We start from the raw sequence: 25,002 nt of genomic DNA, 5'->3' as shown, positions 1-25,002 counted from the left end.
TGCATCGGTGCATGGCGCAGCGGATATGTTCAACTCTTGCTCTAGCACCTACTCTTCGCTGTCACCAAGTATCTGGGGCCTCTGTCAAGCAGGCGGAGTTGGCGGCAGGATCACATGTCGAACTTTGCGGCACCTATCAACACCTACTCCAATATTCTATGTCCTACGACGGCTCGGCTCTGTTTAGTGCTTACGGGAACATTGGAATAACGGGGAGAGTTCGACCTCATTCTGCGCCTTTTCATCATCTGTAATGCAGGGCCGCAGAGACTCGCCCATTGCGCGACGCTCGCGGCACCGCTCATCTCTGAACAGCTAGCTGACTCTGACTGTACCTGGGGAACATGCTTCTCGCCCCTTGTTGCTTCTGTTTGTGGCCCTCGTACCGTATCCTGGATCTCATTTGCCTGTTGTGGTAGCGCGACTCACACGGACAAATCGAGCCGGCTTACGGCTCGCAACCTGAAACACTTCGGATTACTTCTCGCGCTCTAGCCTGGGTAACCCGTACCGGCCATTTGCCCTTGCTTCTCTTTGTGGCGTACGCCGTACGGCTGGCCGGTCCACCACTTTCGTGGCAACTCCGTCAAAGGAAAGAAATGTTGAAGGCTGTTTGCACCACGTCGTCGGCATGAACTATGAACCCAAGTCACTTCGGAAGGGAAGTATGCTAAAAGTCAGGCGAGTCCGCTCAGCCGAGTCGACGACGGCACGACGCGTCCGTCGTGGTCAGACTATTTACATAAAGTTGCGCTGTAATTTTTCTCTTCGGTTATGGTTGAGCGGCCGATGTGAGGTCTAGGCGGTGGGCGTGGGTCATGCGATCGCGAAAAGGAGGAGGAATTGCGTACCATAGATAACGCTTATTTGGGGGTACGAAATCGCATTCGCCGGTTGTCCCTTGCCGCCAAACTCACGCTTGGATAAGCAAATGGATGAAGAGCCGTCGGTACATCAGCGGTTCGCATCAGCTAAATTCGAAACGGGCATCTGCGAGCAGCAACGGGGCTGTTATGTGATGCAAACTTACCACTGCGACGAGACTCTAATGCCACTGCAGATAAATGTACAGCATTGACTTCAAGGACTTCTTATTTACGTGAGACCCTTAACAAACTTCAGTCTCGGATATGATGGCAGAGCCTCGAAGAGGCATTGCCGTCTGTAATCGTGGCACGATTGAGAGACTGGCGCATGCACGTTCGCCACGCTCAAGTCGGCAGTAGCGTCATGCTTGCTTGCGTGTACTGTGTTTGCGGAGCACAACATTGGCGTGAGCTAGCACAGGCACCGCATGGTTCAGATGCATGTAGCATCGAGGCCGATATTGGACGCACCATTCCGGAGGTGCCACCGCATCTCGCCTGTGGCGATAGCAGCAGAGCACCAGGGCATGCGCATGCTGAAAGCGTCGAGAAGGGAAAGCCATGAGATAATCATAAGTGGAATGAAGTGACCTAAGTGGCTGTTTTCGCAGGAAGCTGCCAGTTCCGCCGGTGGTCGATAGCCTCATGGACTGGGCTGTGCTGTAGAAGATCATCAACTGGGCACCAAGATCACAGCATCGTCTCGGAGTTGATTCAGGCCTTGCATCGAAGAATGTGCAAGAGCTAAAAATGCTATCAATCGGGTCGAGACGTCGAGACGTCTCGCCACAAACGACAGGCTCACCACGGACTGTGGGCATGCCACGTTGGTGCTTGACACGCGCTGTCATGGGCTATGTCTTTACGGGGAAACAGTGGGCATGTCTTTGAGATATGACAGCGGGGCGAGACAAAATCAAAGGACTCTCCTGGCCCGTAGTCGTTGTCTTGATAAGGTGGACTGCGAGCTTGCCATGGCAAAGGTTTGAAGCATCGTCGGGCGTGAGAAGTACGACAGATCTCGGTGGACAAAGGTTCCCTGCATCAAGTCAATCAATTACTTAGATAGCACATGGCCTACTTGTCATTTAAACTGAGCAAGAGACATGTTATTACGAACCGGTGCATGCAGTTGGTGTCGCAAACTAGAAGACCATATCGCGATCATTTGTACAGGTGAAGTCGCACGACGATGCTGATCGACAAGCGAGAAAACGTGCTCATGCATGCACAAGAGCCAGGAGCTACAAGCAGACGGCAGTGTACTTCTCGTGTTCAAACGCGTTTCGACAAGTGCGACTTTGAGAGTGTGTACAGACTTGAATCAGAGCCCGTCTCGCTGACGTCGCTGGTGTCACGTGTCCGGATGTATTCCCCCCTCTTCGCCGCCCCAAGGCGTGTTTCCACCGCTGTGAACGACGACCGGCGCAGTCGTTTTGTGCTTTTGTCGCTGCTCAACTAGCACGTCTTGGACGTCCGCTATGTCCGATTCTTGGTGTCCACGCGCGTGGGCGACACTACCTCGCATCCTCCTTGTCTTCAGTCTCTCGCTTTCACATCTGTCCATCACTTCCTTCGCTCAACCCGCCCAGCTGCAGTACGAAGATTGCTTCACAAGCAGCAATACCAGTCTCAAGTTTGATATCTCCCATGTCTTTGCTCAAGTCCTTGAGCAGTCTTCGGGTGGGAGGTATATGAACCTCACCGTTCTTGGAGTGACGCCGGAGGTCATCCCAGCATCTGCGGAAGACGGCAACACTACGCATAGCTATGCAAGTGAGTAGCACAAAAACGCGTCGTAGTCCCTATGCTGACGTACAGTAGCGACTCTTTTTACGACAACCGAGATGCTGACGTTCAATGTCCTGAATAATGGCTCCATTTTCTGCGATACATTGCGCCCACCATCGCCGCTTCCTGCGCCCTCGAATACCAGCGACGATAAAAACTACTGCCCGTTTGCCGCTGGTCCGTTCGCGTTCTCTACGTCGATCCCACTGCCGTCAAATTACGAACTCGCGACGTTTGACACCAGACTATATGCGTTGGATCCTTGGCAACACATGCTTTTCTGTATGAATCTAAACACGACAATCTTGGATCCAGGTCCGGTTGGATCTGTCTACGGCCATGCACATATCATCTTCTGGGTGACTGTCGGCTTGGCGATCGCTTACTGGTTGGTCGTTGGTATCGCACGACTAGCCTCTGCGTGGGGCAGAGGCTCGACAAGGGTTGGAACTGGCACTTGGGCTCGGGTGGAGAGCGCTGGCTTCATTCTTGCCAGTGCGATTAGTGGGGAGCGTCTTGCAGGTTCTCCCGCGCTCATGCGATTTTGTGAGCGTTGGCCGTCCGTTACCGTTGCCCGTAAACGTCTTACACGGAAACACAGGTACGCCATCGTTAAGGGACATAATCTTCCACACTCAATGGTGTGCGGCGTTGGCAATGGTGGCAGTACAATGGCCGACCTTCATTTGTATGTTACTGCACCTCGTACGCTTTCTCCGTATCTAAAGTCGTTGGCAGATCCAATACTGGTGCAAACAGCTTGGTCCACCCTATCGTACAGTATGTCAAAGTGAAGCCATTTCGCCTCAGTGCTAATATATATTTCAGACATCACAATTTCGCAGGGCTCGACGGGAGCGCACGAGCGGTGGAATCCACTTACAGTGCCATTATATGCTCCACCTTCGAATTTTGCAGACCAACTCAGCAACTCGTCCTCGCCTATCTACATTGATGCCGACGTACCAAACGTTATATTCCAATTGCCGACTGACGCTACCAGCGGATTATCATCTTTTGCTTGGACCATTGGCGTTCGACCACAAGATCTGTTTGGTATATGTTTAACCCTGTTTCTGTCCATCATAGGCGGCACGGTCGTACTGAGCGTCCTCGTATGGGGTCTGGATTGGATCATCTCGCTTCTCATCCACGGTGACTCTCAATCCTCCAATGGTTTAGCTGGAACCCGGAGTCCTCGCTACTCAGCCGGCAGCAAGGATCTACTGGATGGTGTCGGTCAAATACCGTCGGACGAGAATCGATCGCTCAATAGCCACTTCCTGTTCCGTTCCGCATTCTTCCCTTCTGGTCGTCCTTGGTGGCGATTGCGGTCAAGCTTCATATCGTACCACAGCAGTATCCTACAGGGAAACCTGGTTCGCATTCTTATCTGGTTTCATTTGCCAGTTACCATCTTCTCTTGCTACCAGATGACAATGGGCCGTCAGAATGCATCTCTTGGGTCTATCGTCCTTGCAGCGATATCCTTTGCTGTCTTCTCGGTGCTCATTCCTATCTTCCTTGTCGTTCGACTCACCACCACCAACACGACGAAGCTCTACGATGAAACTTGGACATTGCTGTCCCTCGGGCCGCTTTACAATCATTACAGACATGGATCACAGCTGTTCGCCTGTATTCTGTTTGCGACTAATATCGCTTTTGGCGTTACAATCGGTTGCGGGCAGAAGAGTGGCACAGCTCAGGCCATCGTCATACTAGTTGTCGAAGTCGCATCTGCGCTTGGAACCAGCGTTTGGCTGCCTTGGGGCCAAGGCGCCAGCATGGGACTCATCAGCTTCTTGTTCTGCGTCGCAAGGATAGTCATCGCGGTACTCCTCGTCATCCTGACGCCCATTGTAAGTGCGACCTTTCATTGTGCGGATTGAGTCTAACACTTGTGATTCTCAGGTTTCCGTTGAATCGGGGGCCGCACAATGGATAGCATATGCCATCCTATGTATCCTCGGCTTGATATATCTTGCTCTTTTCTTGATACTCGTTGTGAAACTGCTAGAGGGTGTTCTCAGAATTTCCGGGCGCGTTGGGTTCCACCGGAGCAAGCATGCCGTCGATAGTGGTCTTTTGGGCACGCTAGGCCTCCTGGGATGCTGCTCTTCACGTCGACCGCATCATTCACGCCGGTCGCGTGCTTCCCCGGCTCAGATTCCGAAGCAGCCGTCCACCATTCCTCTGACACGACCTACCCCCGGCTTCAGAGATATCACACCGACTGGCTCCACTCAATCTGGTCCCCCGTCCGTGCTGCGGCCCGAACACGCTCTACAACCATACAAGGAAGACAGCGACGAGGACACTGGGTATATCATGGGTGCATGGCAGCCGTTTGTAGGCCCTGGGTACAGCCCCGTCGACGACACCCCACGACAAGAACCCCCTAAGTCTGGCTTCGCTCGCGTCGGTGGAGGTCGTGCTCATTTCGAATCCCCGTACGCCATCGCTTCTGGCTCCACGCACACTTTCCCTTCTGTTGAGCGTAACGTGCCCACAAGTCATCTCGCGTCAACATCCCTGCCAGTGGAGTACTCGCCACCGCCCACACCGTCTGTGTCAAGTGTCGCGAAAAGACCTGATGTCAGCCTACTCCCGCCAGGCGCTATGCCGCCCGCGCATATCCGGACGAAATCGCAGACCGCTATCATTGAGGACGCATCTGCCCTTTTGGCCAGCAGCGACGGACGGAACGGTGCTGTGGGCACCACCGATGATGCACCTACCCAGAGGAAGCGGTGGTACAATCGACGGAAGAGTCGCCGCATGAGCGAAGGGGATCTCATGGCTATGGCGGACAAACCACCCAGTTCGGAGCCCGGCCGATCATTTGTCGTCGTCAGGAAGCAAAAACCTGGCGTTTCTCCGAAGGATGCATCGGGATCATCCAGCGCCGCCGCCGAGCCCGAGCGCAAGTCATTCACTGTGTTGCGGGGCAACAACTCCGAGTCGCAAGCGATGTCGTAGCGGTGCTTGTATCTGTATTATATCTATTATGCTTTCCGTGCTTTTCATTCATTTCTGGGACTCATTATCATAGAGTACATCCGTAGTTGTTCATATACAAAGGGACATTCAGATATCTCCTGCTAGTTAGTCCGTATGTACTCATAAATCGCTTTCGTCCTGGTGTCCTGTTCCACTACCGCCCACCCACACTATACGCCAGTCCTCGAGACCCTTGCGTACCCAGGCATAGATCCCCTGATGCACACGCATCTTTTCTAGTTGAGCCTCAGTCGACCAGCTATCGTTTGATATGGTGGAGTCATAACTCTCGACGGACGATGAGCGTCCGAGGTTCTGGTGAAATGGCAAGCTCCACTGTCCCCCAATACAGAGGAAGCCTGTGTCTCCACCAACGTCTGCTGAAGCGCGTACAAGTTCCTCCTCTCTCCTCTTGCCTTTGCGTTCTCGCTCGGATAGCGAAGCGAGGGGAATTTCTTGCACTTCGACGCCATCTTCTCCGAACGCGATCACTTGCAGGAATGGCGGGACGTTCTCCGCATTTACAGGGGGCACTACAACCCTGCAACCTACATGTGTTGGTGGGAATGACCACATGAGGATGCGGTACGGTGCCACCGCGGCAATGCTGGGTGGGAGCGGATGCGGGACAATATGTGATTGCTTGCCCCGGGTGAGGACGTACATGCTCTGTGACAGGGAGCGATTGAGCGCAACGGGGAGGGTGAACCGCACTGGCGGCACCCAAACACCCTTGTGTTCCTTGACGAAGCCACGACCGTCCCAGGAGGCACGCGACTTACGCGGAGCCGATCCCGCGGTGATGGACGGTGAGAGAAATTGTTGCAGCACGCCGCTCTCCTCGTATAGGTCTACCTCTCCCACCGCGGAATCGGCGATGCGGATGAGCCCGGCCTTCTTCTCGAAGATGGCAAACAGGCTGAGCTGGTTCGGGTAATAGTGCGCGTGCATGCCGAGTGACACGCCTCGGGTGTGGCGGTAATTTGGTGAGCTACCACCCGCACGAGGTGAAACATCCGACGGGCTGCGGGACATCGAATCCAGAACCGTCTGCTGGACAAATGTAATGCTTCGCGCAGTCAGGGGTGTGTAGAATTCCTGTAGTGAGGGGTTATTGACCGACTCGTTCTGGAAGGAGTGAACATGTCGAGCAGACGCACTTTGATGAGGCGGAATGCCCTCTCGCCCTTCGGCGCCTCGTACATGAAGATATTTGATTTAGTCACAACCGCGAGCAACGCGCCTCCTCGGCTCCGTTGATTCTCGTTGCGCCATAGGTCGTAGAATAGCACAGATGTGTTGTGCAGTCGTGAGCCCACGGAGGCCAGAGGCGTGTAGTGAGCGGCCCATAGTAAGGGCAGGTCATCCACAACATCCCAAGACGACTGAGAATCAACGGAGTCTGAGCGCTCTGAGGGACGTGGAGGTAGACGTTTCGAATACATGGGCGAGTCAGCGACGTCGGAATATGACGTCCGCGGTTCATAGCTTTGGTCTGATGAGGATTGTGGTTGTGCGATCGGCGAATCGAGCACGAGATTTTTGAGGCCTTTGGTTAAGCTACCTTGTTGGCGGATATGCTTCTTGGACTGGCCTGGCTTGCCTGAGGAATGTGGTTGGCGAAGGTTCAAGGGGTGTTGGCCCTGCGCTAATGAGTGCTAGCCTTGCATGTTTACGAGATCGCACATTACCTTCTGTGCAATCGCCCACTTTGCTAGACTGATCAAGCTGGCAAGATTGTACATGCGCAGGGTCCGTATGCCTTCTTGCTCCTTCGACCAGTCGACCACGGGGCCGACTAGAGCCAGCACGACGCCTTGCGGCGTACCTTGGCCCGTGCTTACCGCTTCAAGGATGGACATTTGGTACACGCTAAGGGTTTCTGACTCTAAATCTCAGAAATGCGGGGACAACGGGAACACGCTTACACCTCGCCCTCCCAGATGGGCTTTGCCTCCGCGTCTGCCGGGCCTTTTTCCGTCAAGCCATTGTCAGCCCATTCGCGCGGGAACATGTCTAGCGCAGACAGTCCATTGTCATGCCCGATGAGCAGGATCCGGTCGTTCAGTATGGGCAGCAGACAGCGGACCGGTGCGGTCGTATGTGGCAGGAAGCGCGAGCCGAACTGGTAGACCTCCAGGTGCGACGGCGAGACTGCCTCCGGGATGAGCGCGGTGGGTGACGTCGGGGTCGGTGGCTGGAGCGGCGGGGAGACCGGGGCTGAGGCAAACGATGTCTGGATGTGCAACTGTCGTGCCCCTGGCCCCGAGGTAGTATCAGTGGCCTGCACGTAATCATTCACCTGCGACAAAGCCCTATCACATACACATCTCGGGCATAGGCAAGGGTTGGACTCACACCTTCTCCCCAGCCTCGCGCCCGCCGGCGCTGCAATTCCTCAGGTGTCAGATCGACATACCGCTCGGCAGCCCTGTGGGATCCTTAGTTGCAATCACTGAGGTCCCCCGGCAACGCCGGACGTACCTCTTCTCTATCCAACTCCTCCACCGGCCAAATCTATACGGCAGTGGTCGTGAGCAAACTGATCTTGCCTGATCGCATAAAGTTCGGCTTACCTGGAGTTAGGTCCATGCTGAGCCGCGAGGTCGTCATATGTGGGCAGCTCGTCACCACCGTATTCGTCCCGCTCTGGAAAAGGTGGTAGTTCGCGCTGGTTGCTGGTGGACATGGTGTAGGAAAATGGGACGGTCAGTGCCGCAGCCTGGCAACTGGCCGACGGATCTCTTCTCAATAAGTCTCTTGTTGTCCGGCCACAGCTCGGACAGACGCTGCACAGGATCTCGAATTCGCCGGGTGATTGATATCCGCATGCGAAATTGACACTTCAAAGGAAAATCATGTCCCAAGGCGAAATAATAAATAGTACAAGTAAAGAAACAAGTCAACGTGTATAGACATTGAAGCCTTGATTGAACAAAGTCTCAGAGATCTACATACTACCAGGCAGATCGTCGCTGCCACCCTACGAAAAGGCTAGACCTGTGAAAGTAACGACTGCGCCCACAGCAAACCCACCACCAGTGAGTAAGGCAGGGTGATACCCTCTCCGGACCTCTCGCTCAAATGCCTTGTCCACGACCGCTTTGTCCCACACACCGACATGGCCGACAGCCTGTACAAGCTCCTCGTCCTTCGCAATTACAACCAGAGCCGTGTCCGTGTCACCCGAAGTCTCTGCTGATGGAATGATGTGCACCTTCAAGCCTCTCGCCTCTGCACCGGCAATGAGGTCGGCGAGGCCACTGACCGAGTGCTTCAGTATGGTGGCATGGCCCTGCGCAGTGCTCTTGGCACGGTCTAGGAACAATTGTGTCTCCTGCTGGCTAAGAGTCGGGGCAAGCGGCCTGGATTGCCCGGGTGAGCGGTGCTCCTCCGCAGCCGGAGTCGTCCGCTCGCCGTCGCTGGTCGGTGCAATGAGGGCAGATGACTTGACTTGCCTTGAAATAGTCTTATTCGCGAGACGGCCAGATGGCGAGACGGCATCGCCAGTGTTCTCGACACGGATGTCGCGAGCAGCTGACCGTCGCCGTGACCCCTTGCTCGTAGTATTCAGTGATGTAAGCCGCATTCCCTGCAACGCATCTGCTAGCATATTTTCATCCACTGGTGCTTTGTGCTCAGTAGGAGGAATAGGCGGATCTACGTTAGGGCACCCAGACCGCGGATGGCCGCTGCGCGGCTGTTTGCAGTATTGACAACGATGTGATTTCCGAGGGCTTTGTGCATCTATACTGGCACTCGTGGGCGTTGCGCTGGCCTGCGCGCGTGTCGTGGTAGCCTTTGTAGGCGTAACGTTTGCGTTTGTGGGCGGGGTGCTGGCCTTCGTAGGCGTTAGCTTCGAAGGTGACGGCACGTCAGAAGACGGCTGAGCCTTGCGGCTTCGAGTTACCCGCATCGTCAACGACTTTGTAGACATGATAATTGCCTGACAGTCGAGGGAGGACAGAGTCAAACTCGGTGAGGCAGAAAGGCGACCTTGCAGTATGGAAGTGGTCGAGTAAAGAGCGCCTTGAGTCGTGCCCGAGAATCGCCCGAGCGCAGACGCGTGGCACGTGATATCACTTTCGTGACAGCCACTTTGGATCTGCTGCTCTTAGTTCTTTTCAGTTACAAGTCGTTCAATCATCCATACAGCACTTCTCCGAGTCTGCGACCGCTAGTTAGTAATGTCGATCAGGTTCTCGACATTCATCTCCCAGATTGCCCAGGCGTTGCAAGAAGAACGCGGCCCTGAGCTTGCCTACCTCCTCAAGCCGACGTCCGAGCACGGAAAGCAGCTAGTGAAGGAGTTTCGGAATCCGACGGTAAACTAAACCTCTGAACACACTTTGTCGCTCTCTTACTCAAATAAAGATAGCGTCAATCACTGCGCCAGTATGAGGGGACTATGGAGACCCCATGGGACGAGGTTGCCTTACAATACGTTCTGGTGGTCAACCACTGCGGTCGAAAGCGTCCCGCGGAAGCCTTTAGGGAGGAATGCACGCTCGTATCGTGAGTGGTTTATCGTGTGCTTGTTCCCAAGAGCTGACAGTGTTATGCGCGTGTCAGGCTGTTTCTCCGGTATTTTGCAACAAACAGCGGGTGGACATTGCCTGCGCTATTTTCCATCTTACGGGATCTGCGAGACCTTGCATTTGACGTGAGTTATTATCCCAAGTACTCCTGGCAGCCCCATCCATAATATTCACTGTAGGCAGACCTGGATGCCAGCGCTCGGGGTCAGGAGGGGACAGCTAATATGGAGGAGGCGGCACGCATCATTAGCAAGGCGTTCTCAAGTTGCGTGACCGATAGGTATATCTGAAGTAAGACATCGCGAGGATGACTTCTGACTAACGGGTTAGGCAATCCTCATACCAGGAGTCGCGTAAATGGGGGGTGTACTACGTGGTAGGGCTGATCTTGAAATGCTACTTCCGAGTAAGTACGTTCTTGTGGCATATGATGACAGCTTTGCAACGATGCCACAGGTCAAAAGAATATCCCTATCCAAAAATATTCTTAGAGCCATTGAGGCCAATCCAGATATCCCACCACTAACCTCATATCCACGGTCGCATCAGGTAAGATAGCTCTTTGAACGTCTACACGTACACTCACAGGGCGTAGGTGTCATATAGATACTATATAGGCATGCTGGGCTTCCTGAACGAAGATTTTGCAAAGGTATGCTCAGTATCGGCTGCAAGGATACCTGGACTCTGTATTCACACCTCTATTGTTATGCACAGGCCGAACAAGAGCTGACCCTTGCTTTCTATCACTGCTATACAAAGGCGCACAGCAATCAGTTGTCAGTGGTAGTCAAATGCAGTCATATCTAAACAGCATCCTGAATTGACTACCACGATAGACGAATATTAACATATCTAATCCCACTACGTATACTGCGTGGGCATCTCCCATCACGAGAGCTTCTAGACCGCTTTCCGATGCTGGATGACCTCTTCACCCCGTTCATCTCAGCTATCAGGTCGGGGGATATTCGGGCATATGACTCCGCCTTGGACAGGAATGAGCGGCGGCTCGTTGACCTGAACCTGTGGTTGACCTTGGAGCGCGCCCGTGAGCTCTGTATCCGAGGACTCTTCCGCCGAGTGTGAGTGGCGACCGCTCTCCGACAGATCAGCGTCTCATATTCTGACTCTGTCCCCCGATGCTCCCGGCTTGTCTAGATGGGCTGCATCGCAAAAAGCCACACGCATACCTCTCTCCATGTTTCATTCGTCTCTGCAAATCGCGGGGATGGACGTGTCACAGGAGGAGGCCGAGTGCTATGTGGCAAACATGGTATACAAGGGCTTTATGCGAGGGTATATCTCACATGAAAAGCAGATGGTGGTGGTGGCGAACACGAACGCTTTCCCTCGACTTGCGGACCGACCATCACCATATAACTCGTTGTACTAGTAGTATCGCTGTAGCCGTATATCCAATCATCCATATTCGGTGTGCAGTCTGTTGTTCTTGTACAGCATCAGATAGCTGTGTGAAGTTGCTTGGATCGGGACAAAGCTCGCATTGTCGTGACCCACAAGGAGCGCATAGCCGATGGCAGGAGAAGCCTTTGTCTGACCTCCAAACCATACCTCGATCGAGATTCAGGTCACTACAATGTCACCGCCTCCATGACACCCCCTTACATCTCTCCGCCACTGGGCCTGCTTTAAGTATACAGGCTGTTTTCTGATTCGATGCACGATGCTGTGCAGGAATATCGAAGCTAGGCATGCACCTGACGAGGCCCAGGGAACCTTTATAAATACAACAGGTCGCTTGCCGCCAGAGCCTGCAACCCCGCTCGACTTTTCACAACTATCGCAACATGGGAAACAACCCCTCGAAATCTGCTTCACGATCCTGCACAATCAACAGCTCTGATTCTATATCCAAGCCAAAGGCCCTCTACGCATCTCATGATGACGATATGGACAGCGGGGGCGGTGTTCACCGCAGCGCCACCGCCCGTGCATCTTCGGGAGACTCAAAACACTTGGGTGTACCCTCTACTGCTCACCGTCGCAGCAGATCTGCTCTAGCTTCGACGAGTCGTGCTCCGAATCGCGAGTCTGTACCTCCCCCGTACTCTGTGGCGGTCGCGGATACTGCGGGATTGTTCAGTTCGCAAACACTTGCCGTTCCTCCCTCCAACGGTCATGCACACGCGCGGCGCAGCAGCTGGAACAGCGGTGCCGTCGCCCCAGCGCAAGCCCCATCGGTGCAGAGGCAGTCGGGTATCCCACCTGCAGGTGTACCTCCGGTAACTGCTGCTGAACGCGCCGAGGCTCTGCGGCGACCCATGCGACAGAACAGCGTCGAAGACGCCTTGGATACTCTCACAAAATACAATACTATCATTGTCGTTGACGACTCTGGCTCCATGCAGGGTGCCCGATGGCGAGAGGTCTGTGGCGTGATGCTTACCTTGATCTGTACTGAAATGCGATGTTCCATTTCCAGGCGAGAGACGCTTTGGCTGCATTGGCAGACATAGCTGCGAGATACGACGCCGACGGAATCGATATCTGCTTCCTCAACAGTAAGAATGTCGGTAATAACATGAAGGTGCGCCACAATTTGGTATCATGCTGATGTGCCTATGAACCATGGTCCAGGATTCTACTCTCATCCGGCGACTATTTGACACAGTAAGGCCTAATGGCACTACACCCATAGGCGAGAAGCTCGAATCGTTGTTGCTGTACTACTTGGACAATCTTGAGCATGCCAAGTCACTTTATGATGCGGGCAATCAAGCTCCTCTGAAGGCTATCAAACCTGCTAATTACATCGTGATCACCGACGGGGCACCGAGTTTGTTTTTACGCATTTACACAGCACATGCTCGTTCTAACCTGCGTATTATCCAGCGGACGACCCAGAATCTGTGATCGTTGCAGCGGCAAGGCGTTTGGACACTCATAATTTCCCTCTGTCCCAGGTGAGCGAGCGCTTGACCTGGGTTCTGCTCAGACAGATGTCTAACTGTGATCTCTGTGCAAAGGTTGGCATCCAATTTGTGCAGATCGGGAATAGCCCTGATGCGACGGCGTTCCTCGATGAGCTGGACAATGGGCTGGCTCAAACCTACAATATTCGTGATATCGTCGACACAACACCGTACACCGGAGGGAGCCTCAGCGCTGAGATCATCATCAAGATATTGCTTGGAGGAATTAACCGACGAGTCGATCGCAGGGGTGGCCAAAGCGTGGTCTAATGGTGGCTCCTAGATACCTGTACCTATACGAATGTGTATCAAGTAATCATGCGAAGTTGACTCGATCGTACTCTTCTTACCTTCCCTGATTGTAGCCTTTAATGCTGTAGCATGCGTTTACTCTTATCTCTACCTGCTTATTTGCGTGTTGTACTACCTGTCCCAGTCGTCTAAAGCGAATGCGAACATGCCAAATGTTGGCGCTGCTTCTCCAGAACCGGCCGCGAGACTCTCCGCCCAGCGGCGGATGAACCGTACATGGGTGTCGAGCTCTGACGACATCTTGTCCAGCCGATCGACGAAGCTCTCATCCGGGGCGGACACGGTGGACATTGCCAAGGAGAAAGAAGGCTCGGGCGGCACCCTGCCCTCCGCAAGATCGTCGTCGAATTCTGAGTCGCTGCTCTCTGAGCTGACATCAGCCTTTTTCAAGGTTTGCGAGAATCCTATGACGTTCTTCCGCTGTCGCCTCGCGCGGCGGCTGCGATGCCGTTTCATCGTCGCGATCGACTGCCGCGAGATGTCGTGCGTCGTGTCTCCGGCGAAGGCGACGAAATAGTCGCTGAAATGCAGCGCCATATCGAGTATGGAAATGATTGCGCGTTGAAAGGGTGAAGTCTGTGTCACAACAATTAGTTTGGGGCTTGTGTGCAGGTCTATTACATACGTTCTGCTGTAGCAAGCAGCGGCTTTGAATCTTGGTCAGACTAATGACTCGTCAGTGTGGACTTGTCAAGATTAAGGAGGATGCGCACTGGTCGTCGTGTAGATGGATCATGTCGTTGAGTGACTTCGCTTGTCGGAAGGCTTCATGAAAGCTCAGCAATTGAGAATGTAGTACCTATGGACTGAGTAGTCAACACGGAATGAGTGGAAACGTAGGAGGTTTGAACTGACATTGGTTGCAACGAAGTCGAGCAAAGTGCTGGATATAGCTGAGCATGGCTTCTGCGCGATCGTTGACAGGACTTACTTCACGAACCACGACAATTTGCTCCTCAGCGCGTAGAAAACCTTTAACTCACTTCCTACGTGGGACATATTTGCTACAGCTCCACGCACTAAGATCCGCTCAAGGACACTCTTGGCTCGGCGGATTTGCAGGATGAAAGAGAAGATGGAGGAGTAGGCTTGCATGACTCGAGGCCCGAAAATGTATGTCAAAGGGAAAGGAACTGCATACTCGAGCAGTAGGCCATCGATGGCCCTCACCGTCCGAGTGATGGATTTGTCCTTGCTTCCCCTGTGCGAGAAGCGTACAAGCGACGCATCGATCCATTTGTAAGAGCTGGCTTCTACAACATCGCGGAAAGCGCGATTGAGGAAGTGGAAATCGGACCACGCCTGCTTGTTGTCCATCTTTACGGTAGATGAGTAAACATATTCAGGGATGTGTGAGCGTTTGCACTCACTCTTGCAAACAATACATCAACAAATCGAGACAACGCGTCGCCTTGTCTCATGAGAAACAAGTCTTCCATCGCTGATAGGTGCAGCCAGAGATCGCATTCGTCGATGATAACCCTTTGCAGCATTTCTTGCGCCAAGCGGCAATGTGGGAGCAGCTCATCTTGAATGAGGCCCGCCAAGTCATCGTTAGTGGCTGCAACACGTCGAGCCTGCCCGGGTAGCGTCGCTGGGTCCACTTTCGAAGACAAATCTTTGTCTGAGAACGCAGGAGGAGACTCAATGAGTGACGTAAACGGCCGCCAGCTTGCGAGCCATTGCTGCTCTGTTCCACGTTCAAACGTAGCTGAGGTTCCGAGTGCCCGCAACATTCCAATAGCCTTTCCCGCATCAAGAATGTCTTGTGCAAATAGTGCCAGGACCGCGGGCACCGAAGAAGTCCGACTTTCATCTTCTTGACTATTCTTGAGGACAAAGCCGTCAGCCCAGAAGTCTGGATCCAGCAGAGGTAATTCGTTGTCCTCGACGAAGAACTCGTCATCTAGTTTCGTTGCAGGTGGGCGAGATTCGTATAAGCCCATCTCTTGCACGGGCATACCGTTCTTCATCCAGCGGCCTACCATTTCCCAGATGGGCTCTGCAGTTTGGGTGAATACGCGCATCAGAACATCGGATGTGACAGTGTCGCCCATGGAGTTGCGTTCTTGGACAGCGACTAGTAGTGAGTCGAGCAAAAGGGTAGTAAACGCGGACGGCAGAATCCTCATGGGAAGCTCGGGATATGTCCAGATTTCCTTGAGGGGCTCCGAATTCCGCAAGGCTCGTCGAACGACCTCCTTCAGTACGTCGAGAATCACGCTGAAGGAAGCGGAGAATTCGTCCTTAATGGCCTTGTCTAGGCTGAGCAAGCTGACTACGAGAGGAGGCCGTACACCGGCTTGTGCAAGACAAATCTGCTCTTCCCGGGACGCACACCACGCGTTGAATTTTTGCAACTGAGAGTCAACAGCGGCAGCGCAGGCCTCAAGTGTCAGGGGGTTTCGCCGAGACACGCTATTGAGATACACAGGCTCTGTATGAGTATGAGTGGGCGTTTCTGATGCCTTTTTGTAAACGGCCGATACAAATTTGCGTAGGTGTTCCAGGGTCGTTGCACTCTGAGTGAAAGATGTGATAATGGACAGTTGCGCGCCTGCAGTGAGGTGCAACAATCTCATCGACGTGTTTGGCTATAGACCATTAGTATCGAGTCGACGTGTGTCGCGATAAAAGACTGACAACGAACGAGAAGGCTTCATTCCCAGTGTATTCCCACTTCATCATCACATTTTTACGTCCTTGCAAGCCCGTCAGGACCTCGCGGACGGCGTCATGTTCGTATATGTATATCTGGATGTATGTCATGATGCTTAGCCTAGCTCGGGCTCGGAGTTTGACTCACCTCTTTCTCGGGACCTGCTATAGTAAGCGTCGTTTTTTGTCCCAAAATACGCTGTAGAGAAGGACCTAGACGTGCCGTCATGGAACAATCGTCCACGGATTGGCTCTAGCTCACCTAAGGTAGACGCGTCTCCGATGTCAAAACGTTGCGATATGGGGATATCTGGACGCCATCCTGGTCTCCAATATTGTCGTGCCTGTAGCTGCTCGACATCCTGACGGTGCCCAAACGCCATCCGGGGATGCGAAGATGAAATGGACTTCTGAGCTGCATCGAGCTCATCCGGTTCCGCTGTAGGAGCTAAGCTGTCTGAGGAAGACAGTGACTCGTCCGGGTCGTCAGAGTCATCCCATGGCGAGAGCGAAGGCGTGCTTCCTCCGCTGTGAGTGTCCCAGTCTTCGACGGTGCTTCCGGGAGGCAGGTTGTATGCACCTTCCCAGTGCTGCCCTTCGAATGGCTCTTCAGCCAATATATCCTTCCAAGTAAGCCCAAGCGGTGGTTTTGGTGGATTCTTGATATTTTCCAGATACTCTTCCGCGACTCGCAACGTTGCATCCGTAGGTGGCATAGCAAGAAAGGTCTGCATGCGAGGTAAGTGAATGTCCCTAGAGCAGGCTGCAAAGCGCATTTACCAAGAGTTGCAAGTAGTTTGGAAGACGAGTCATCTGGCACTCCAATTAGCTTGTGGATATATCCCTATGCAAAGTAGAAATACCTTGATCTCAGAATCCAAGTCGTCCGGTTGTTGTGCTCGAGCATTCAACTCGCGAAACGCAGTGTCAAGAGCCGCGGCCAGAGCGTCCTGAGAGTTTATACGGGCCTTCTGTATTTGACTGGCTTCGTGAACTGAGACCTCGTGATGGACAATATGCAATCAGGCTCACCCTTTGATATGCCTCACCACCGATGACATCTCGACGTTTCCAGCGGGGCGCGCCGTCTGATCCAAGTTTTTCGAGACGAAGTCCATTGCTGTGCGGAAGTTCTCGTGGTCACTCTCGGCCGACAGCCCAGTAATGTGTGTAACCAGAGCTTGGTACTGAGGAGCCAGACGCGAAGACTGCCGCGAGACGGGGCGATGAGAGATTCGGGAGCCAGAGCGCACTGTCAGGCGAGAGCTAGAGCGTGCGGATGCACTTGACGGGGGTCTGGCAGATAGCGCACTGGAAGATGGGTGGGAAGTTATGCTTGGAGATGGTCCTAGCGGTGCGCTAGAGGACGGCCGGATGGACGATGCACTCGAGGGCGGTCGAGCGGATGCCCTCGACAAGGAACGGACAGGTGCACTCGTGGACGCAGACAACGCGGGTACATCTGGCGTAAGACCTGTAGTGTGTATCGACAAGGCTCTCTTCGAACGACCACTGCCGGACGCTCGGGAATTCGACGGGTCCATGTTCGCGTCGCGAATGTCAATAGATTTCTGCGAGAGAAGCTGAATGATTTGTACTAGCCACAGATCAGAAGGCTTGTGCAGATTGACGAGTTTGAGAGCAAGCAATCAACCTCGCGACCTCAAGCTGACCTCGCGACAACTGTAGTGCGGAGCAGGAAGTAGACAAGTGGAATAGACGCCCAAGACGCGTCCGCGTCTCACGTGCTGAACACGGTCCATATTTGCACCAAGGGGTAGGCGCTCCGTTGATTTCTGATATCAACTCCAGTGGTGGTGGTGGTACAATCGGTGACCAGGGTCCCCGGATTCACTAACTCGCTCGATTTCCGTAAACAACGTTCTGCAAGCGCAAATCCTCGAATTGAGCTTCTGGAAATTTGCAGCGTCACATACCAAACATAAGTTTGGTCTCTGCGCACCTGAAATGTCGGTTCGACAGGCAAGGCTTCGTGGGTGAAGAATACCAAGTGCAGCGCTTGGGCGCTTGTCCTATCTTGAGCGCTTGTCGCATTCTTAGCGCCCATCTCGTCCTGAGTGTGGATCATCTAATCAGAGATAAGGAGGAGGCCCCACCCAATCGGTGACCGGGGTCCAGCGCTAAACTAACGAGAGCTGGAGTCAAAAAACAACAGAGCGCCTACCCCTTGATTTGCACCTCGCTGCAGCGGCCAGCAAGCAGTATCCTCCGCTTGCACAGTACCAGTTCACATCCAAGTGGTCTGTGGCGATTTTCGGTGCAGGATGGCTAGTCGTGCCCTATTTGGACGACTTTCCGCGCGAATCCCTGTCACTGCGCGGACATATGTCACCGCGCGTCCTTCCGCACTACGCTCCTTCCCGCGCACGAAGCTGCCGCTGGCAAACGCGAGCACGACGGCGGCCAAGGCGGACCCTGAGACAACAGTGAACGACGGTGACGTTGCAGAGATCCTATCTTCGCCGCCCCAGAGCGTCCCCCCAACTTCCTCTGTTGCACAAACAGCCTCCGCCGCGCCCCTCTCTGTATTCGCCCCGGAGACGAATGGACAGGCGGGAGATGTGGAGGGCGCTCCAACCGACTGGTCGAAGAGCTACTACGGTCTGTCGGTGGAGCCCTTCCCGAAGGAGGTTTCAGAAGTGTTGCAGGCACCCACAGATCCTCTGGACATCGAGGTCAAGCCTGGTTCGCAGTTCTCTCTTTCTTTTCGTTCTATGGTACTCAATGCCTACTTCGGGACAGATGGACTCATATACCTGCCCGAGATCAAGTACCGCCGAGTGCTGAATAAAGCTTTTGGACCTGGAGGCTGGGGCCTCGCGCCGAGAAGCGAGACGCATGTCGGTCCCAAGAACGTCAGTCGAGAATATGCGTTGGTGTGTCTTGGAAGGTGCGAAATACTGCTTGCGACGTCGTATTGTTTCTCAATCTCAGTCTAGACTCGTTGCCGTTGCACGGGGCGAGCAAGAGTACTTTGACCCCAACGGCATCCCAACTGCCACAGAAGCATGCAAGAGCAATGCCCTCATGAGATGTTGCAAAGACCTCGGGGTTGCTAGCGAGCTATGGTGCGTATTTAGCGTTTGTCATCCACTCTTTCTCGCTTATGCCACACTCAGGGACCCGCGCTTCATACGAGAGTTTAAAGCGAAGTATGCTGTTGAAGTGTTCGCAGAACACGTCCCTACCAAAAAGAAGTGAGCGTACAATGTGTACTGGCGGCGTCGCAGCATTAACACTCTTCACAGGAAAAAGCTCTGGAGGCGCAAAGATCAGCCCAAGTTCGATTATCCTTACAAGGAGTAAGGCTGACGAAGCGCATAGTACCTCGCACGCACATTTTCTTGTACATTAGCAATAGCATGTCCTCTTCATGACTACGCACACAGTCGTTGCAATTTGCTCTTATACTCGTGTTGTCGCACACGCTGATGTTTAGGGCTGTATAGATACGTCTACATTCACAATACCTGTCCTACACGTAGATCTGTTCGTCCAACCCCCCTTCTCCACATAAATACGCGTTAAATAACTATTTCCTCGCGTTCTTCCGCTGTCTGCCCTTTCCCTTCGCTGGCGAGCTGTTAGTTTTCTCCTTCTCCGGCGTCGCAGGGGTCTCCTTCTCGGCAGGCGCGGGAGCAGGGACAGCGGTAGGCTCAGGCTCTACCGGTCGTGGTTGCGGGCGGTCGGTGCCAGCGTTTGAATGCATGAACTTCATGACAAGGTTCGCGATACCCGCCGACGCAATCATGAGGACCCATCGGGGGAACTTCATCAAGAAGTCATAAACCCATCGTAATGAAAGAGCATAGTAATGCATTATGTATTCCCTGCGGGGGCTGTGAGTATACGTTCTGAATAGCTATGCGCGGACCCACTGACCATTGTCCGCCGGGGGCGAAAGGGCTGATCCAGGGCTCACCTTCCCGCCAGCCCTCTTCCTTCAGGAACTGGTGAATAAGGTCTGGGTCGAGTCTGACAGTGTTGGCCTTGTAGAAGCGCATAGTCTGGCCGCGGTCGGTCAATACAAGGAGGTAAGGCGCTCTAAGGGAATAGTCAAGAAGTCAGCGATTATCTCGAAGAGGAATGGGCCAGACTCACTGCCAGATACCCCACTTCGTCGTGAGGTATGTGACGTTCAGGTAGTCGACACGAGCAAATCGGACATTGGGAAGGTCACTTTCAACTAGTGACTTGTCGAAAGCCTTGTCAAAATGGTCGTCGGCCTGCATGGAGAAGGCATTCTTCCCCCCCTTGGAAGCAGAACTATGCGCAAATATCGTCATCACAATTATGCAACAGCAAACCAAGAGGAAGCACATACATAATCATAAACCAGACTCTGCTGTCCTCCTCCTCAGGACCGAGAGGCTCGTTGACAATCAGGTCATCGTAATTATCATCCGTGATGAGCGGTATACGAGTGTCCCATATTTCCGCGTCCGCCTCTGCCTTCGCCTTCTCCCACTTCTCGGTCAGGTTCACGCCGAGCTTTCCCATCGCAGAGCCAATGGGCCCTGACGTGAGGATGTCCGAAAAGCTGAACCGAGCGCGGCCATTGCTTGTCGGCGCAGGTGCAGCTTGACCATTCACCGCGGTCGGCACGGCTTCGTATGTAACGGGCTGACCAGGCTTCCAGCCCTCGGAAAAGTACTGTGCGCTGGCACAAAGGCTGAGTGCCAGCGGGGCGACGAGCACTGGGAGGAGCTTCATGGCGGCCAAGAGGAGAGTCGTGTGCGCCTGCCAGAGCCCGCGATGCAGCCACCAGGTCTCCAATTGTATGAACGGCGATAAGCGCGTTCCTGGCTCGATCGCGGCAAAATACAAGTCCCAAACTGGCGATAATCTGACCAAAATAGATTCCGTAATCGCGTTTCAGCGCAGCAGCGCGTCGGCCAGCTTCACACAGCTTCAGGCGCGTCGCCGTGATGGCTCTCCCGCTCTTGGCCCCTTTCTCCGTTTAACAGTACGTGTCCGCTATTCGCCGTCGCTGCCTGCGTTGTCCGTGCCTCCGCTTCGTTGAGCAAGGGCTGCAGTTGTCCCGGGTAGCCGGACTCGGTGACAGGATGCTATCCGCGCTACTCTTTGGCTGGCTATGGCCATTACTCGCGCCGACCCTGCTTCTGCCATTCACGGCGGCAGCACCACAAAATCGTAAAGTGGTTCACAATGCGCGCCATTGACTTGCTCACCAGTGTCTGCAGTACCGTCGGCTGCATCATTCTATGTATACAACCTACCAGACCTGCATCAGGATGAGCAACATCCGCTGCACATATTCTCCGGCCACCTGTCTGCCGACCCAGAAGCATCCAAGGCACCCGCGACTGACGTGACTGCCCATTTATTCTTCGTCTTGATCAAGGCGCGGAGGACTGCGGACAAGGAGCGCATCGTATTCTGGCTGAATGTACGTATGAGATTCCTCCCCCCATTAAGCATCCGGGTGCTGAAGGATTCTTGCTAGGGCGGTCCCGGCTGCTCATCATTTGACGGTCTCATGATGGAAGTTGGACCATGGCGACAAGATGGCAAGGGCGGTTACAAGACAATGGAAGGCGGATGGGAGGAGTACACTACCATGGTATATGGTGAGTACACAATGCGAGCTTTGAATTTGTACCGTACTTACTCCCCTCGCAGTGGACCAGCCAGCGGGGACAGGGTTCTCGTACACATCGACAAACCACTATCTTCACGAGCTTCCAGAGGTATGTCCCAGGTGTTTCTGTGTGCAGTGTACTTACCGGAGGACCGGAAGGCTTCTAGACAATTCGTCGAGTTCTTGAAGAACTTCTACGACGTGTTCCCTGAATACAAAAATGTAGAAGTAAGTGGTCCATGACGTAAGCTTTGAGCAATTAATAAACTTGAGCTGTAGATGTACATTGCCGGCGAAAGCTACGCAGGGCAATACATCCCATATTTCGGTAGGCAGTCTCGACCTTGGACAAGATGTCATGTATTGACCGAGAATATTTTAGCTGACGCGGTTTTGAACTCTACACTAAATGTTCCCCTACGTGGGGCAGCTATCGGCAATGGTTGGATGGACGGTCGGCACCAATATCCCTCCTTCTTAGAGTATGCCGTCAAGCATGGTCTTGTAGAAGAGGGATCGGAGGTTGGTATAGCCTTCACATTGCTGTGTCCGTCGTCCTGAGTGTTGCGTTCGCAGGATTGGAAACGCGGAAAGGCTGCTACGGACAAGTGCATGACCGAATTCATCAAGTATACGACAGTCGAACCTGTGAAGGTCGACATTTGCGAGTCCGTGATGAATGAGGTTATCATGGGCAAGAATCATAAGTAAGCCACCGTCTTCGGTTTACGGCTGTCACACTCATGCGATTGCAGGTCAAATGGGACAGAGATGTGTGTCAATATCTATGACGTGCGGCTTGAAGACACGTCCCCTTCGTGCGGCATGCACTGGCCGCCGGATCTGGACCCGATGTACAAGTATCTCGCCGTAGGTCTTCTTTCACCTCTCTAAGGATAGGGTCCCCCCCTCATGGCGACATCTGCAGCGGCCAGAAGTCGTGCGTGCCCTCCATGCCTCTGCCGCATCCCAGACGTGGCAAGAGTGCAGGGGCATCATCCATACCGAATTCGCCGCGAGGAAGTCGCCATCGGCCATCACTGTGATTCCGAAGGTGCTCGAAAAGATCCCCATGCTGTTCTTTGCGGGTGACCAGGACCTCATTTGCAACTATGTCGGGATTGAGAGCATGATCCAAGCGATGACTTGGAATGGGGCGAAGGGACTTGGGGTAAAACGCTGCATCCTATACTTCACTTTCATTGCACGCTGACAATGTCCTTTAGGAGGTCGAGACGCAGTCATGGACGGTTAACGGCTCTGCTGCAGGAACCTGGGTCACTTCGAGGAATTTGACCTACGCCAAGGTACGGCCCCTTGTTTCTTTGATCCAGGTCTCCCCTGATTATTGTATGTCCCAAGATCTTCAATGCTTCACACATGGTCGGCTTCGACGCGCCGCACATTACCCATGACATGATCCTCCGGTTTATGGGCATGAACTTCAGTGCTATCACTGCTGGCTCGGCGAGAATACCGAGTACGGTCGGCAAAGATGTCAAACCACTTCCTGCCCTCCTAGAGGCGACACCCTCCGCCTCTCCATCGCCGGCGAAGACACCGGAACAGGACAAGGCTATGTGGGAAGGTGTGTATTTATGTTTTTCTCGTTTATTGAGCTTGCTCAGTGACGCCTTGTATGTGCAGCATACTACAACGCCGGCTCGGCCGCCCTCCTGCTCCTTCTCATCGCTATTCTCCTGGGCGTGTGGTTCTGGTGGCGCTCGAGAAGGGCACGTCTACGTGGCCTGCCCGTGTCGACAAACGAAGAGAACATTCCCCTTAGTTCTAACATGGAAGAGTCGAATGGGCATGGTCCAGACGACGTCGGGGGCGAACGGTTCCAGTCACGAAAGGGGAAAGAGCGGGCTACGCAGCTTACACCCGAGCAGGCCATTTTCAGTGTTGGAGATGAAGAGGACGAAGAAGATCGAAGTCCCAGAATATGAATGAACATCACGAACTATTTATCGTAGCATACAGGATATATATTCCAGGCAATCTGTGGGTATAATGAGCACACTTTGCATTTCACATTACCCTATGGTTCGCAAACCATATTTGTACTTCAGGTTCTCGAACGCATTCATCAAAATGGTAATAGTATCATTTACCAGCTAAATCATCCTGTTAAGTACAAGCATATAGAACATGTATTGGAAGAATGTCTGTGTTATGGTTTCACCAGACTGTCAAGGCCACATAGTAGCAACCCTCCCGAGGAAGGGCGGGTACAGAAGGTACAGGAATATAACACCGCGCCTATCGCATGCTCAACCCCTCCAGCGAATCGACACCCGAAAGCGGACTCAGCTGTAATGAAGGGGATCATGCGCTAGACACTCGCTCTTGTGAGCATCCCAAAGGACGCCTCGCTCTGTCGACTAGAATGACGCCACGAGAAGCGAACCTCTCCGCCCAGGGCGGGCGGTTCCGCGGTCGAACAGACACTAGGGAGGAGAGAAAGTTTTGGGCGTCTTATATACGCAGTGTGGCGGAGCTCGATTTAGGGTCAACCCCGACGCGTCGCGTGCCACAGACGCGTGTCGCGTCCGGTTGTTCGGACGGGCGCGTGCTAAAGCTCAACTATCTGCAAAATGGTCGACAAATCTCACCGAGTATCCAGGCTCTCTGTACACCCAAGATACAGACCAAGAGAGTCAGTCTTTGTCGGTGGCTCAGAGCTTTACCGCGGGGACAGCCATGCTGTTTGCAGCCCATACTTGAGAGAATGTGTGCTAGCCATGGAGGATTGCTGCGAGGAGGTACAGTTCACACGGCACACTACAGATAGCGCAGCTCACCTGGCCTTTACAGGCACACGAAGCACAACAAATTCTACGACAGGGGACATACGATTTACCGCGAATGGCGAAGGTGCTCGAGCATGAAAGGGCGTGTAATCCTGCTACTTTTACTAGCCTCAATAACTGATATCACTACTAGGTGTTCTTGCTCATTGACGAGGCAACCGTGCGGAGATATAAGGCCGACCTAACAGACGAGATTGAACCGCAAATCAACGAACTGATCTCGCGCGCGGAGAAGGGCCTGCGAATTCTGCTCAAGAAAGAGAGTACACTCAAAGCCAAGGTCAGTTCCGGCGTAAAGTACTCTGTGTTCCCCTGTCATTTTCCGCCGTTCTAGGTGGACGCCAATCAATCCCGATTCTCTTCACGAGCCGCGATGACGGTGAACACCTCTGGCATGAGCAAGCTCGACGTACGGCGAATACAGATGTTGACGAAGGAACGTGAACGCGCAGAGGAGGAGAT

At 53.6% G+C, this 25,002-nt stretch overlaps 9 protein-coding genes across 9 annotated transcripts; 6 read left to right on the top strand and 3 right to left on the bottom strand.

Annotated features, from left to right (window-relative positions):
* Positions 1-2,347: 2,347 nt before the first annotated feature.
* Positions 2,348-5,639, top strand: POSPLADRAFT_1150766 (hypothetical protein; the record flags this gene model as incomplete). The annotated part of the gene is made up of 6 exons (XM_024486459.1): positions 2,348-2,642; positions 2,688-3,203; positions 3,259-3,345; positions 3,396-3,437; positions 3,486-4,519; positions 4,572-5,639. The coding sequence occupies 6 exons, from the start codon at positions 2,348-2,350 to the stop codon at positions 5,637-5,639; spliced, it is 3,042 nt and encodes a 1,013-aa protein (XP_024336129.1).
* A 141-nt stretch (positions 5,640-5,780) lies between these two features.
* POSPLADRAFT_1048672 (hypothetical protein) lies at positions 5,781-9,273 on the bottom strand (the record flags this gene model as incomplete). The annotated part of the gene is made up of 8 exons (XM_024479567.1): positions 5,781-6,788; positions 6,821-7,303; positions 7,352-7,532; positions 7,589-7,944; positions 8,019-8,091; positions 8,145-8,177; positions 8,237-8,503; positions 8,693-9,273. 8 exons carry the CDS (start codon positions 9,271-9,273, stop codon positions 5,781-5,783), a joined length of 2,982 nt encoding a protein of 993 aa, XP_024336128.1.
* A 574-nt stretch (positions 9,274-9,847) lies between these two features.
* POSPLADRAFT_1150079 (hypothetical protein) lies at positions 9,848-11,594 on the top strand (the record flags this gene model as incomplete). The annotated part of the gene is made up of 10 exons (XM_024486377.1): positions 9,848-9,985; positions 10,039-10,175; positions 10,233-10,323; positions 10,378-10,478; positions 10,529-10,604; positions 10,655-10,747; positions 10,794-10,850; positions 10,916-10,977; positions 11,038-11,283; positions 11,360-11,594. The coding sequence occupies 10 exons, from the start codon at positions 9,848-9,850 to the stop codon at positions 11,592-11,594; spliced, it is 1,236 nt and encodes a 411-aa protein (XP_024336127.1).
* A 388-nt stretch (positions 11,595-11,982) lies between these two features.
* Positions 11,983-13,556, top strand: POSPLADRAFT_1040974 (hypothetical protein). Its single transcript, XM_024477830.1, has 5 exons — positions 11,983-12,588; positions 12,645-12,749; positions 12,800-12,998; positions 13,055-13,125; positions 13,189-13,556. Exons 1-5 carry the CDS (start codon positions 12,010-12,012, stop codon positions 13,402-13,404), a joined length of 1,170 nt encoding a protein of 389 aa, XP_024336126.1. The 5' UTR covers positions 11,983-12,009; the 3' UTR covers positions 13,405-13,556.
* Position 13,557: 1 nt separating this feature from the next.
* POSPLADRAFT_1150926 (hypothetical protein) lies at positions 13,558-17,222 on the bottom strand (the record flags this gene model as incomplete). The annotated part of the gene is made up of 12 exons (XM_024486473.1): positions 13,558-14,022; positions 14,072-14,111; positions 14,160-14,245; positions 14,302-14,329; positions 14,378-14,418; positions 14,467-14,763; positions 14,817-16,040; positions 16,090-16,200; positions 16,253-16,269; positions 16,367-16,832; positions 16,968-17,085; positions 17,137-17,222. 12 exons carry the CDS (start codon positions 17,220-17,222, stop codon positions 13,558-13,560), a joined length of 2,979 nt encoding a protein of 992 aa, XP_024336125.1.
* Positions 17,223-18,389: 1,167 nt separating this feature from the next.
* POSPLADRAFT_1150373 (hypothetical protein) lies at positions 18,390-19,431 on the top strand (the record flags this gene model as incomplete). Its single annotated transcript, XM_024486411.1, has 5 exons — positions 18,390-18,810; positions 18,868-19,015; positions 19,065-19,193; positions 19,245-19,322; positions 19,374-19,431. 5 exons carry the CDS (start codon positions 18,390-18,392, stop codon positions 19,429-19,431), a joined length of 834 nt encoding a protein of 277 aa, XP_024336124.1.
* A 226-nt stretch (positions 19,432-19,657) lies between these two features.
* POSPLADRAFT_1035645 (hypothetical protein) lies at positions 19,658-20,838 on the bottom strand (the record flags this gene model as incomplete). Its single annotated transcript, XM_024477097.1, has 4 exons — positions 19,658-19,955; positions 20,008-20,169; positions 20,227-20,391; positions 20,450-20,838. The coding sequence occupies 4 exons, from the start codon at positions 20,836-20,838 to the stop codon at positions 19,658-19,660; spliced, it is 1,014 nt and encodes a 337-aa protein (XP_024336123.1).
* Positions 20,839-21,191: 353 nt separating this feature from the next.
* POSPLADRAFT_1048666 (hypothetical protein) lies at positions 21,192-23,676 on the top strand (the record flags this gene model as incomplete). Its single annotated transcript, XM_024479566.1, has 13 exons — positions 21,192-21,279; positions 21,321-21,535; positions 21,593-21,716; positions 21,769-21,836; positions 21,887-21,955; positions 22,007-22,055; positions 22,110-22,249; positions 22,304-22,434; positions 22,483-22,597; positions 22,656-22,898; positions 22,954-23,034; positions 23,090-23,315; positions 23,375-23,676. The coding sequence occupies 13 exons, from the start codon at positions 21,192-21,194 to the stop codon at positions 23,674-23,676; spliced, it is 1,851 nt and encodes a 616-aa protein (XP_024336122.1).
* Positions 23,677-24,324: 648 nt separating this feature from the next.
* Positions 24,325-24,874, top strand: POSPLADRAFT_1150991 (hypothetical protein; the record flags this gene model as incomplete). Its single annotated transcript, XM_024486481.1, has 3 exons — positions 24,325-24,492; positions 24,545-24,604; positions 24,674-24,874. The coding sequence occupies 3 exons, from the start codon at positions 24,325-24,327 to the stop codon at positions 24,872-24,874; spliced, it is 429 nt and encodes a 142-aa protein (XP_024336121.1).
* Between the last annotated feature and the right edge of the window lie 128 nt (positions 24,875-25,002).

This window comes from Postia placenta (assembly GCF_002117355.1).
Source record: "Postia placenta MAD-698-R-SB12 unplaced genomic scaffold POSPLAscaffold_12, whole genome shotgun sequence".
Taxonomy (NCBI): domain Eukaryota; kingdom Fungi; phylum Basidiomycota; class Agaricomycetes; order Polyporales; family Adustoporiaceae; genus Rhodonia; species Rhodonia placenta.
The sequence above is the reverse complement of the archived record's forward strand: the minus strand, read 5'-3'. Positions and strand labels throughout refer to the sequence as shown.

Excerpts from the sequence above, each read along its gene's own strand:
- POSPLADRAFT_1040974 (XM_024477830.1), top strand. The coding sequence starts at position 12,010 with ATGGGAAACAACCCCTCGAAATCTGCTTCACGATCCTGCACAATCAAC. Across the intron at positions 12,589-12,644 it reads AGGGTGCCCGATGGCGAGAG|GCGAGAGACGCTTTGGCTGC; the intron begins GTCTGTGGCGTG and ends TTCCATTTCCAG. Across the intron at positions 12,999-13,054 it reads GATCACCGACGGGGCACCGA|CGGACGACCCAGAATCTGTG; the intron begins GTTTGTTTTTAC and ends CGTATTATCCAG.